Source organism: Pezoporus wallicus, unplaced genomic scaffold (genome assembly GCF_028554395.1).
Source record: "Pezoporus wallicus isolate ANWC-B61680 ecotype Strahan unplaced genomic scaffold, APGP_CSIRO_Pwel_v1 contig_6364, whole genome shotgun sequence".
Lineage (NCBI taxonomy): Eukaryota > Metazoa > Chordata > Aves > Psittaciformes > Psittacidae > Pezoporus > Pezoporus wallicus.
Window position 1 is genome coordinate 214,394 of NW_026639198.1, and position 11,961 is coordinate 226,354.

At 45.1% G+C, this 11,961-nt stretch overlaps 1 protein-coding gene across 4 annotated transcripts in view; it reads right to left on the reverse strand.

Moving 5' to 3' along the window:
- The window catches only part of PLEKHG4 (pleckstrin homology and RhoGEF domain containing G4), an 89,993-nt gene that overhangs the window by 45,089 nt on the left and 32,943 nt on the right, over positions 1–11,961 (reverse strand). For all 4 annotated transcript variants that reach the window (XM_057413886.1, XM_057413885.1, XM_057413887.1 and 1 more), the window contains 4 exons: positions 10,261–10,384; positions 9,079–9,172; positions 4,011–4,097; positions 2,078–2,194 (listed from right to left, as the gene is read on the reverse strand). In XM_057413886.1, the coding sequence (XP_057269869.1) occupies positions 2,078–2,194; positions 4,011–4,097; positions 9,079–9,172; positions 10,261–10,384 (422 nt within the window). The remainder of the gene's footprint in view (positions 1–2,077; positions 2,195–4,010; positions 4,098–9,078; positions 9,173–10,260; positions 10,385–11,961) is intronic.

The window sequence follows — 11,961 nt, forward strand, 5'->3', positions numbered from 1 at the left end:
AAACAGCTGTTTGACTCTTCCTGAGCTGAACTCCCTCCTCCCCAGAGTGCTGGAACAACTCCAGCAGTGACAGATTAGCAGGCAGGATGCAGGTGAGATCATCCAGACAGGAAATAAACACTTTGCCACATAGCTGCAGACCTAAAGGGGTTGAATATGTGGGTCATTATCACATCACACCATCCTATAAATAGGCAACCCATACATATTGATTCCTACACTAACTCCCTTTAGTAACGTTTTGCATGTTAAAATGTAAGATACAAACACGAAGTAGTCTGATATCATGCTCCTTCCTTCTGCACAAACAAAGCAAGTTTGTGCAAAAACTTGCAAAACAAACCTCTCAAGTTTTTCCCCTCAACTCTGTCCAGAAAACTAGTCCATAACCTTTTGCAAAGCTTCTCTGTTTTCTTACTGCCAAATAAACTTCAAATTCAATCCCAGGCACCAAGATCAGGCTTCTGTACCATTAGTGCACAGCTCAGGTTCTTATTAGTACTTTAAGATGCAAGTTTAAAAAATGGGTTCTAAAATAAGTTGAAAAGATAACACCTGGCACGTGCTAAGCCTAACTCCTGCAGCTTGCTAGCAGTGACACAGTGGTGCTCTTGGTGATCCCATAACCTGCTTCAAATGCTGCAGCGTGCAATGCAGCCCTTAGAGCAGTGAGACCAGAGCCAAAAATAACTGAGCCTTTTGGAAGCAAAAGTGATGTCTCTTCACCTACCAGGATGAGAAAGTCAAACTACACATGAAGACAGCCTATGTATGTGCAGATTGGCAGAGATTTAATCCTGTCTATTCTCAGTTTGCCAAGTATCTCTCAATACAGCTTTGAAAGATTCAACAAGCACATGATCCATGGGACTTGTGCTCCCTCCACACCATGAGTGTACAGAAATTGGTGCCACAAATGACACTTTTGCAGACTCCTGGCAGTCTGCACATACCGTGCTGCATGGCCAGTAATGCCTCCAGTCCTGCCACAGTTCATCAGTGTGCACTGCACTGCTGGCTGCAGCACCCTTTGCTGGGGTGCCATATTTAGATACTGCATCTGGCTGCTGCAGTTTCAGCCCTTCTCTCTCTGAGGCTTAACCTGGACCAGCTCAAACATTTCCAGGGAGTGGTCAGCCTCCCTGGACCCTGGGCTGGCTCTAATCCACACCAGAGCACAGTTCACTGTAGGTATCTTGATCCACAACTCTCCTGGAGAAGAGCACAAAGGTCAAACAAGATCATGGTACCGAGGAATACTCAAAGCAGCCAAACCATAGGGAGAAGGAACGAACTTCTGGTACTGTCTTCCACTCTACTACCTTGCTCCTAAGACTCGCTGACTAGAATCTGCATGGGGAAGCTTTTGTTTCCTCACCTCACACAGCTGGCTCTCAAAGAGGAATGAAATGCTCCCCCCGGGTGAGCCTTCTCTGTATTTTTAGTTTAGATGCTTTCTAAAGAGGTCTTGATGACAACTTTGGTAAATAAGTCAGTTACAGCTAAAGGAGGAAGAAGACGCTCCTAGAAGTCTGAACTGATTATGAGGAGCTTCCAAGTTTCACTCCTGCAAGGACTGCAGCTTTCACTCAGGAGCTCTTAGATTGGTCTGGGAACTTGCTCCAAACCCAATTAAGAGGTAACTATTTTTATTAAGCTCAAGTTCTTGATTTTTAGTTCAATGGCAAAATGATACTACCACCTTCTCCTGAGATTAGCTTAAAAAGTGTCTGTCCTTAAACTTCCAAGCATGACTGAAGAGAACTGCTACTGCATATCACACAAAACTGGATTCTGTTTCAGATTTGACCCTATTTTGAAGGGAAGGAAGAATCAATGCAGTTCAAGAAGGTGAGTTAAAAACTAAAACTTTAGCTCCTACAGTCGTAACAGCAGGCCACAGTTGTTATGATGACAGTATTAGTGTTCTTTTGGCAGATTCATTTGCATAGTTAGCTGTTACAGAAGCCATTGTCTTTTAATGCCTCTATGTTCAGCTGTTGACAGGACCCTCTTACTTCGAGTCCCTTACCATACCATTTCTTCTCTCACAAGGAATACCAGACAGCCCACTCACCATGCGGAAGATTAACCAGTCCCGGTGGCAATAAGGAAAGGTCCCATCCAGCTCTAGAGGCAGCTGTGAGCTGTCTATGTGCTTATGAAGGGATTTCATGGAGGTGAGAAGTTCAAACTGCACAGGAATAGAAGAAAAAAAAGCACATATTCCATTAGGATGTGAGTATTGAAGGAGGAGGTGAAGGGTAACAAAAGCCAGCATCCTTTACCTATCTTGCACAGGAACAAGGCACACAGCACATATCACTACAATATGAAAGAAAAAAATTAAGAGATCTATTCAATCCTAGAGAAGCTTGCTGTACACCTTAGTGGGTGAACCTCAAGAGAATGCAGGCCACAACGTGCCGTTTCACCAAGCAGAACAGCTGGGATGGAAGTCTGGCAGTAGCCAGCCTTTTCCAGAGCTCGTACCTCCTAGTAGAAGCAGAGCAACTCTCCCGTGTTCCCGTTGTGCTGCAATTTGCATTTGTTTGGATAGCTGAGAGGTTAAATCCAGCCACCAGCTTCCCCATGTCACTTCCTGGAAAAACAGTCTAACAGCACAGTCTTTGCCCTACCCTTGACTCTTCACTCTTCACAGCAGCTATTTGCTCCTAGTGTTTCCCAGATCTTGATACAGATAACTCACCTTCTGCAAGTCTGTAGTACCTCAGAGCAGTATTATACTCACCAGAGAGACAGACAAGTGCTCCTGAGGGTACATGGAAGCCATCCCATACACAGAAACTCAGGTACAGACAGTAAACACCACCTCCCCACCCCATTGTGAAGTTTTCCACCTCCTTAAAAAATAGCAATGATGTTTCCAATTCCTCCTGCGTGCCTGTGTCTTTATTACCCTTTGCTCTGCTCCCTCTTACACTCTTTGGAGTCCTTCAATATGTTTAATGTCTTCTGTAGCTCTTCCTGCATGCATATGCCTTCAGCCTCCTTTCTGACTTCAGATGCTTCCACATGGGGGCAATGAGGAAATGGACTCATTAGGTGTTCTTCAGCCTTTTGGGGCAGCACACCACACACAGAGCAAACCTGATAATAGTCACAATGTTTTCATCCACAAGAGCCAAAAGGGAGGCCCTGGCCTGCTCTGAAGTCTACAGGGTTTCAGCAGGCACAGAATTTCAGTCAACTTTTGTGGCTTGTAAGAGTGCGAGAGCAGAGAAAGATGTTAAGACACAGTCTGATGTTCATTTCTCTCAGAGTGTGTTTCTGCCACAGAGTGGCAGAGCACCTAATATAGCTATGGAATATCAAGGCAGATTTACTTCTAGTGAGGGTTTTCTGGAATGCTGGGATGATTTTCCCTCCTGTATAGTCTTACAGCCCTGCACAGACACCTCCTGTTAGTCTTCCCGGATATTTCAGCTGCAAAGGGGACCTCACAGTCATCTCCTCTTTGCCCTCTTGCAGCAGACTCTTAGCCACTGCAGCAGCAGCAGCTGTAAGGAAAGAAAATATGAGATATGCAAAAATCCAGGAAAGCAACAAGTTCCTTCAAAGGATGGAGTTGAGGATTTAGCCTAACAGGATCTCTTCCTTACCAAGCATTTCCCCCCTCCTTAACAGGAGAATGTGAAAAGCATCTCTATCCTTGTTAATTGGGCAGGGCTCCTTGGTACAGCTTTCTATGTGCCCAAAAAACTCCCTGTGTCCTAAGGGCCCCAGCAGATTGACATAATTATCATACAAATGTCACTGATGGATTCTGCAGTAAACAGGGCATGGCAGATCTGCTCAGTTCACATAAACTTTACAACCCTATAAATACCACACCCCTAAGAGATCACGGCCATAAAACAGAGAGAACAACTGTAGAGATTTCATGTAAGGATAAACACACATCAGAGGACAGAGAAGCTGCTGGTTGGAGAGCTAAATAAAGGGCAGCAAGAGCTCCCCAGCAACCTCTGGAAGAGTGGCTCCATTACCTGTCCTGCTGGTGGTTTCTCCATCCGAAAAGTCAGGTCTCTCTCAACCAGAAGCAATACTCCATGAATACAATTAGGATCTATTTCCTGCAACAGAACAGAGCACAAAGCCATTACCGATCTGCCTGGGATGCCCAGGAGGATGTACCACACCAGGTTTATACAAGAGATTGCAATTTATCCTTCAGAGGTATTTATACCCTCCAGAGGAGGTATATATCCTCCAAAAGCCTGGAGGGCAGTCACCAGTTATAGGAACGGCCATTCTGAAGAGCATCAAGGCCATATCCTTAAAGTAGTTTCCTTCACATCAACTAGTCCTGCAGCATTTAAGGAAGCGAAGAGAGTTCAGGTTTGGGCTACACTAAAAAAATAAAATAAAATTAAAAAATACAAAACTCTGCAGGGACAAGGAAAAAAAACACATATTCAATGTCCAAGTTTTTTCTTGATAACTTTCCTGGTTACTTTTCCTAACCAAAAGGAAGTTACTGTTTTTTTTTCCCCATAGTGCCAAAACATCTCTTGTCTTTACTTACTGCCAACACACAATCAAGGACTTGCAACCTGTTGCTACTGTTAAACCAACAGAAAGTCCAAACACAAGGGATGTCTGGCAGCTGTGGCTCAAACTCCATGATCCAGGAGCAGCTCTCCAACTATAGAAGTACTCTACAGGGAACTGAGAAACAGGCACAGAGTGTGACAGCAGGAAGAGGGAAACACAGCAGGAAGGCCAGACCATGGAGACAGGCCCACTACCTACATAATGACCAGGATAGCAAGGAGAACAGCCATTTAAGTTGTCATGCCACATGGTTAAATAAGAGCTATCCTATCTAGATGTGGCCTAAGATTGTCTTTGACTTTGCAAAGATCTCAGGAACTGCCAAGCAACAAATCTATTCCAGTACTGTTTGGCCGTGACAGCAAGGGATACCTGTTAAATAAATGGCTCTGGCAGTGCTTAGGGTTAAAGATCTGACATGAGCAGCAGAGCCAGTGTACGGAGGCAAGTGGACCAGAAGAGACTGAGCCACCTAACCTGTCACTGGGCCCAGTACACAGATCAAGACACAGTGCCAACACAAAGAGATCCAGTACTGCAAGTCAAAGCAGCAGCAGAGATTCCAGAGCAGAGGAAAAAGACCTTTCTCTCATCGAGTCCTAAAGAAGGATCTTTTTGAAAGGCAGGAAAAAAATCCCAACTGAAACACCTTCCAAAACTGTGAGAGGTTTCCAAGTCTTCTCAAATCCCTTTCTCCGAAGCAGATTATTCCCACTTTCACTGTTACTTGAACACTGGTTAAAAGGCCAAAAAGAATTTATTGCATAATTAGGCTGCATTAGGTAAATACTGAAGCTCATCTGAACAGAGGATGGAGAAGCATTACAACTTTACCAGCAGCTCTGAATGTGCCTGCTACAAGATGCTGAAGGATGAAGACTAGGCACACTTTGAAGACAGTCCATGGTACTAAATAAATTTCTTCTTTCACAATCCCTCTTCCACTCCAACAGTCATGAGAATTGCAATCTGACTCAGGGATAAAGGTAGTGATGGTGTAACATGAGGTTACAGCAGCCAAAACACTCACTCGCTTGTTTGTTACTCCTGAAAATAGAAACTGGAAAACCATTTCCAAAGAAATCTGTCAGGGGAGAAGTTCAGGGTTTTCCAATCTAAGAGGAGGTAGTATTTCCAAAGAAATCAAGCATTTTTCAACATATATTTTTCTTTAAACAGCAGAAGAGAAGTCACTCTCATCCAGGACTGATGGAGTAATCCAAAATGACTAAAGCAGATTACAGGAGTGCCTCAGGAGAAAGGCAGAGCTGGTAACAGCAGGATGCTACTTGAGGAAGCCTTCTTGCAGCTTTCTGCAGAACTCTTACTGCCTTCACTAACAAAAACAGCTATCTGGAAGCAAAAAGACAGAGTCCTACATATGTGAGTGAACTCCTTACGTCCCAAAACAGGCACAGTGTGGATAGCATAGAACAGAAGGGCTCAACAGGAGCTCAGAAAGCACCACAGTAAATATCTATCCTTTTAGTATTATTCTTTAAAAAGAGAATTAAATACTTTCTTCTGTCCTTCTCAGACTTAAATTTCAAACATTCTTCTGGCTCCCTGACCAAAATGGAAGCCCACGACCAGACTTATAACACTGGCACAGTTTGAAGCACAAGCTGCCAGGAACACCTGTGTAGGTTGGCAGTCCCTAAATACCATGTTCAGTCTCAAAGTGACCACTTCTGATGGAGTGGTAGGAGGTCCCTGGTCTCTAATATCAGACCAAGGTCCTCTGTACTTCTGCAGTAACAGGGCATGCAAATAGTCCTCTTGAACAGAAAGGTTTGCATAGAGCTTTTCTGTTTACACCTGCTAGTTGTCTTCATACACATTCTTCCCTTCCCGATCCAACACAGAGATGCAGCAGATCATAGGATCAAGTGTTTGCCCTGATTTGCAGACTTCAAAAGAATCTCACTCCAATAAGACTCAGGCAGAGGAAAATCCCACATATACCTGTTCACTGAAGGCCAGTGCACACATTCCACTGTCCACACCCTGCCTGCTCACAGACCAGCGTATCAGCTCAGCACTACCAAGTAGCAAGGCACCTCTGAGTAGATTCCCCCAGCACAAAGCTTACTGGTGAACAACCAACCTGTGAACAAACACCACAGCATCCTTTACTTCTTCAGAAATCCTTGTTTTGAAGCATCATTAGGCAGCTTCCCACAGAAAAAAGCCTCATCTATTCTTGCAGCATGTATGCACTGTGCATTTCCCTTCACCTCTGTGCAGAACTGCCAGAGTTCCTCCTGCTCCTTCATGAGTTAGCTCTGCTGTGGCACCATATTCTGCCCCAGCTCCTGGTGCTGCCCAGGAAAGAAAGGTTTCCCAACCACTCATATTCTAAAAAGGAAGGGGGAAGAAAGCTTGCAGAACACAACTGCCCCCACCCTTAAGATGGAGAGGATAAGAAGCTCTCACCAGTTTACTAGGTGGCTCTAGGCAGAGCAACTAACAGTATCCCAGTGCTGTAGGGAAAATTACCTGTAAGCACCAGAAGCTGTACATTAGCAGTGAAGTCCATTCATGCATTTATTCAGGAAAGATAGAGAAGTGGAAGAAGTATTTCCTCAGACTGACAGATCTCAACCTAGAAGCCTGTGGAAGCAGTCTTCCCTCCTCGGGGAGGTTCTCTAGGGTTAACATATTAGAACACTGCAGCAGGAAGAGAGTCTGCATTAGGACATCCGATCTGTGCTCACCCAGTGTGGAGGCAAGAGGAAAACCAGCCTTCAAAACTGAACAAGCAACACCGGGTCTCAACATTTAACAGATTACACTCACATTAGCATAGTAGGTCTCACAAAAGCCATATAAATAAAATCCTGTTAAAGTAGAGAGAACAGCAGAGAAATGTGCTCCAGAGACAGTCTGCCAGAGATAAGAGACACTGCGAGATGTGTCAGGAATTTCAGAAAGGACCCCAAGGAGATGATCTGTTCTGTGAACCTTAAAGGAGGAACACACAGACTGTGCTTCTGCAAACCTCATTGTGCTCCAGAAAGTTTAGTTTGCCTCACTGCAGTTAAAGTCAGATTTCTGTACTTCTCTATATCCTTGTTTCAGAGCCAGTGAAAGTAGGATCACAGAGGTAAGTGCTAAAGGATCTCAGAGGAGCCAAGGGATTATTCCTGTGCCATAACCGGATGATGAGCTAGCTGAACAGGTCTCATTCAGAGTCTGCAGAAGAGTCATGGTAATGATCAGAAAACCACAAGCAGAGCCATCAGCCCATCAGTCACTGTTACCTGGGGCACATGCTCAGCTTCAACAGTCTATCTTGCAGCACATTAATCCCTGTTAACTAACTGCTGCACCACCCTGATAATAAGGTGCACAGAGCCAAATAGACATCACAGCAGGATATTACAGAGGCACTGCAAAAAGCTTCCCCCTACCTTCTTTCAGAGGGTAGGAAACTTAAGGTTAGAATGGCTTTATTCCTGTCATGCTTGTATGAGACTGGGGACAGCCTCTACATTTTGCTGATTTCCAAATCATCCCATTACCGTGACCATGAATGTTACATGGGCAAGAAAATCCTTAAAAGCTTTAGCAAGCCCATTGGCATGTGAGCACAGCACAGAAGAGAAGGTACTTGCTTGTTCCCTCTGCAGAACTGAGCAGGGCACCGGATTACTCTTTCATCACAGAGAAGGAGCACACTGATAGAGCTCACAGCTCCACCCAGCCCAGGAAGCAGGAAGACAGACTTCTGACTCAGTTCCAACTCTCAGATGTGGCACTGAAGCATACAAACCACAGAGACACCAGCTTCATTAAAACATTGCCCCATTCCAGTTTTCAGAATTGGAGTCCTAAGAGACCTAAGCTCTGATTTAAAAGGAACACCTGCTTAAACAAGATTAGTCATAGCTGCATCCCAGCATCTCCTTGGCTTCCTGGCAGCAGTAGATAAAAGGTACTTGGGAGTGGGGAAAACACAGCCCACTTGCTTTCCAAGTAACTGATATGAAAGCTTTTGACCTGAAGCAATACAGAGTTACAGCACGTCCAATTCCCATCATTCACTGACAGCCACATCAACCGCTGTATGAGCTCTGCCACCTGGGAAGACAAGCAGTGTCTTTCCCTTCCCTCTGCAGCAGGCAGATGCTTCTCTTCCCTGTATATTTCACACAGCCCCGCAGTGCAGAGGACAACATCTCCAAGGATGATACCTCTTGACAGTGTTTAGAGTTGGGTATGGGGTGTTCTCAGCACAGAGGTAGAAGCAAATCTGGAGGGATGTGAAGGGGTGTTCTCCTTTAACTCAGACTTGCTTAGGTTTTTTGCTTTGTCTGCAGTCTGGCAAGTCCAGATCATCGTCCTAAGACAGGGCTGGCTGAATAACTCCACCTCCCAAAGTTAACTGAAAGCCAGGTAGCAGATGGAAACATAAGCAACAAACGGAGATGTAACATCCAAGCAAGACAGCAAGCCAGCAAGCCAACTAGTGTTTCTTTGCCCAGGCTCAATGCTCACCTGCAGTGTGCTGAATGCCTTGAAGAGAGCAGGAACCGGTGAACAGCGACGAGCATCCACAAGAACAGTCAGACCCAATGCCTGACATTCTGGTCTGCAAAGACAGAAAGAGGTCACTTTTGTCACCAGTGACAGTCAACAAGACTATGAAAACAGAACCTGTAATCATGACAGGGTAAAGAAAACCCAGTACACTGCAGCTCTGTAAGAACAGGGAACTAACTGGCCACCTTCTCCTAACCAAAATACATATACATACAAAAACCACCTCCTGGATTGCTCTGTTTTTACCTTCACTATTTCCACCTCAACTTCCCAGTTCCTAGGATACATCTCACTGATGGCAGAGGTGCTGATGCCCGCTCTGGGAAATCCACACAGGAAACCCAGTCCTTCCTAATTGTATTCAGGGACAAGCTTGGCCTTAACTACACTGCTTCACAAGAAAAGCCATTCTGCATCAGCCCCAAAGATCTTGCCCAGTATCAGATTTGAAAGGAGAAGCATAAGAAACAAAGCATGAGTAGCAGAAGGTTTCTTGTAGGTTAAGCCTGCTCCTTTTATCCACAGTTTGTTTGTTAACAGAACAAACAATCACTAACAGAGAGTTAAGCTTTACCTCTTAATAGTTTAATCATCAAAAAATGAAACAAAGTCTTAGTAGAGCCTGAGATGAGCTGGAGGGAGTAATGAGGCTGTCTGTCATACTGAATGGAAGAGTAACTGCAGCAAACTCCAGCCTGCAGACTCCAATGAATTGTCAGCCAGACATCAATGCAGATTTTCTCAACCCTTGCAGATCCTCCCTCCCTCTCAGCTTGAAGGGCTGGTCCTAAAATATCATGTCACAACACTATCATGGAGCTGCTGCATGACTGCCCTGTCATAGCTTCCAAATCCCATTTTCTGAGCTAATGAAGGATAACAAGAATGGCTTGGATTCATAGCAATGCATGAAAACATTCAGTACATACCTAATTCTACCACAGCATGTGCACAAGGCAGATATAGAATTGCCAGCATGTTTACTGAACACAAGCCAGTTCACCCTAGCAGTTGATCCCAATCTATACAGTTTTGGGACAGTCTGCACCACGTTCCTAGGCCAATAAAGTCAACCTGGTCCACCCTCTGCCTCAGCTTCCACCCCCAAAAGCCTGTCAGCCCAAAAGTGTCACAAACCTTGGGATGCTATGCAAATACAGAAGAAGGCGCACAAGCTCAGTGGTATTGCAGTGGGGGTTTAACCAGACTGTGTTCCTTGTTGTTATTATGGTCACTGCACGTCCTGATTTATCTCTGGTACCTGTAAAAAGAAGAGGGGGAAACAAAACGTCACACAAGGAAGTAAACAGAGTCTGATTCTAGTTGTGTATGCCCCATATTCCCCTACTACCACCGCACCACGTTCCTGGAAATGGACTAATCAAGTCCACAGAACTTGATATAGTGTATGCCACAGATTGTGGTAGGCTATATACACCCTTCCAAAGCATCCAAATGCTGTCTGAGTAAAGTAGCTGAGCTCTGTTTGTCTTTCTCTCACAGTAGTGCTGCATTTGTAGTGCTCTCTTCTACACAGACAGATGTTCTTCACAAAATATGGCTGAATTTGGATAATGATAACCCAACCATGTGAGAAGAGCAAGAATCTCAAGCTCCATGTAAATAATCTCATCTTTTAACACCCTAACTTATGTTACAGTAGTCACACTGCTGTCAGATGAGAGAATGCAGGCAGGTTTGCAGAACAACATGTGCTACCTAATGAGACTGGGCATCCACATGGAACCAGACATTTCCTCCTGAGAGCAAAGCCCTGGAGGACCAAGAGCCCAGTGCTCTCAACCATGGCTGCAAAGCATGCAGACCAGAAGGGCACCAGACAGCCAAGTCAGCGCCAGGCTGTCATTACTGTCAGCTTGCTCAGTGCCTAGGAATAGATAAGGCACAGCACGGGCAACACAGCTGAGCAGTGATACACTGAGGAAAGAGAAACCCCTCTGCTTCAGTCAGCCAGAAGAGTTCTCTGCTCCTACCTTCCAAAAGCCCAAAGACATCACAGGAACCAAGTCTGCTCTAGGAGCTCCCAAAACTGAGCGATAGTCTGGCTTTAGGCTTCAGCCACAACATGCACCAAGAACTCTGAAGGAAAGGAAGAGAACTGAAGAACCAGGGAGGTAACCAATTTGGCTAACAGTAGGGACTACACCTCTCCTGTGTGAAAAGTAATTCACAAAAACAGGAGCCAGTTCCTGCCATACAAATTGTATGGAGGGGTTAGGGGTGGGAAATTCCAGCCACAAGACAGAACCAGAGGCTTAGAGAGAGTACTGTCGTTCTATCTCTTCTGAACTTCATTGCTACCACAGGTCATACAGTTCTGGATCACCTCTCTCCCCATCCCAGGGACAAGCATGCAAGTGGACAGGTAAAACATATATAGACAGACAGCCCCAAGCACAGAAAACTGCCATGGTGTGACCTCAATCTGTCACTAAGACATGACTTGAGTAAGAGCCACTGACACAGATGGGCATCATTCAGGAGCAGGACTTTCTTGCTCCCAGGGACCAGACCTGTGGCACAGGCTCCCTCCTGCTAACAGCAGGGACAAAATCTTCCATTGTCTGTGTGGCTCAGGAGGAGGCTTATTACTCCTGCACTGCTGTATTCTGGACACTGTGTAATCAAAGAGCTAGACAGAAATTAGAAAAAGCTTACTAATATACCTTGTTTCTAAGGGGATCATCAGAAAATAAAAGCAAAGCACTGGTTACTGGGAAAATGGCGCAATAACCCAGGTCAGTAAAATGAAGCAACATCTTCTGTCCATCAGGGTGGCTGGGCATTGCCAGAACTAGAGTAAACCTTGAACCTCCT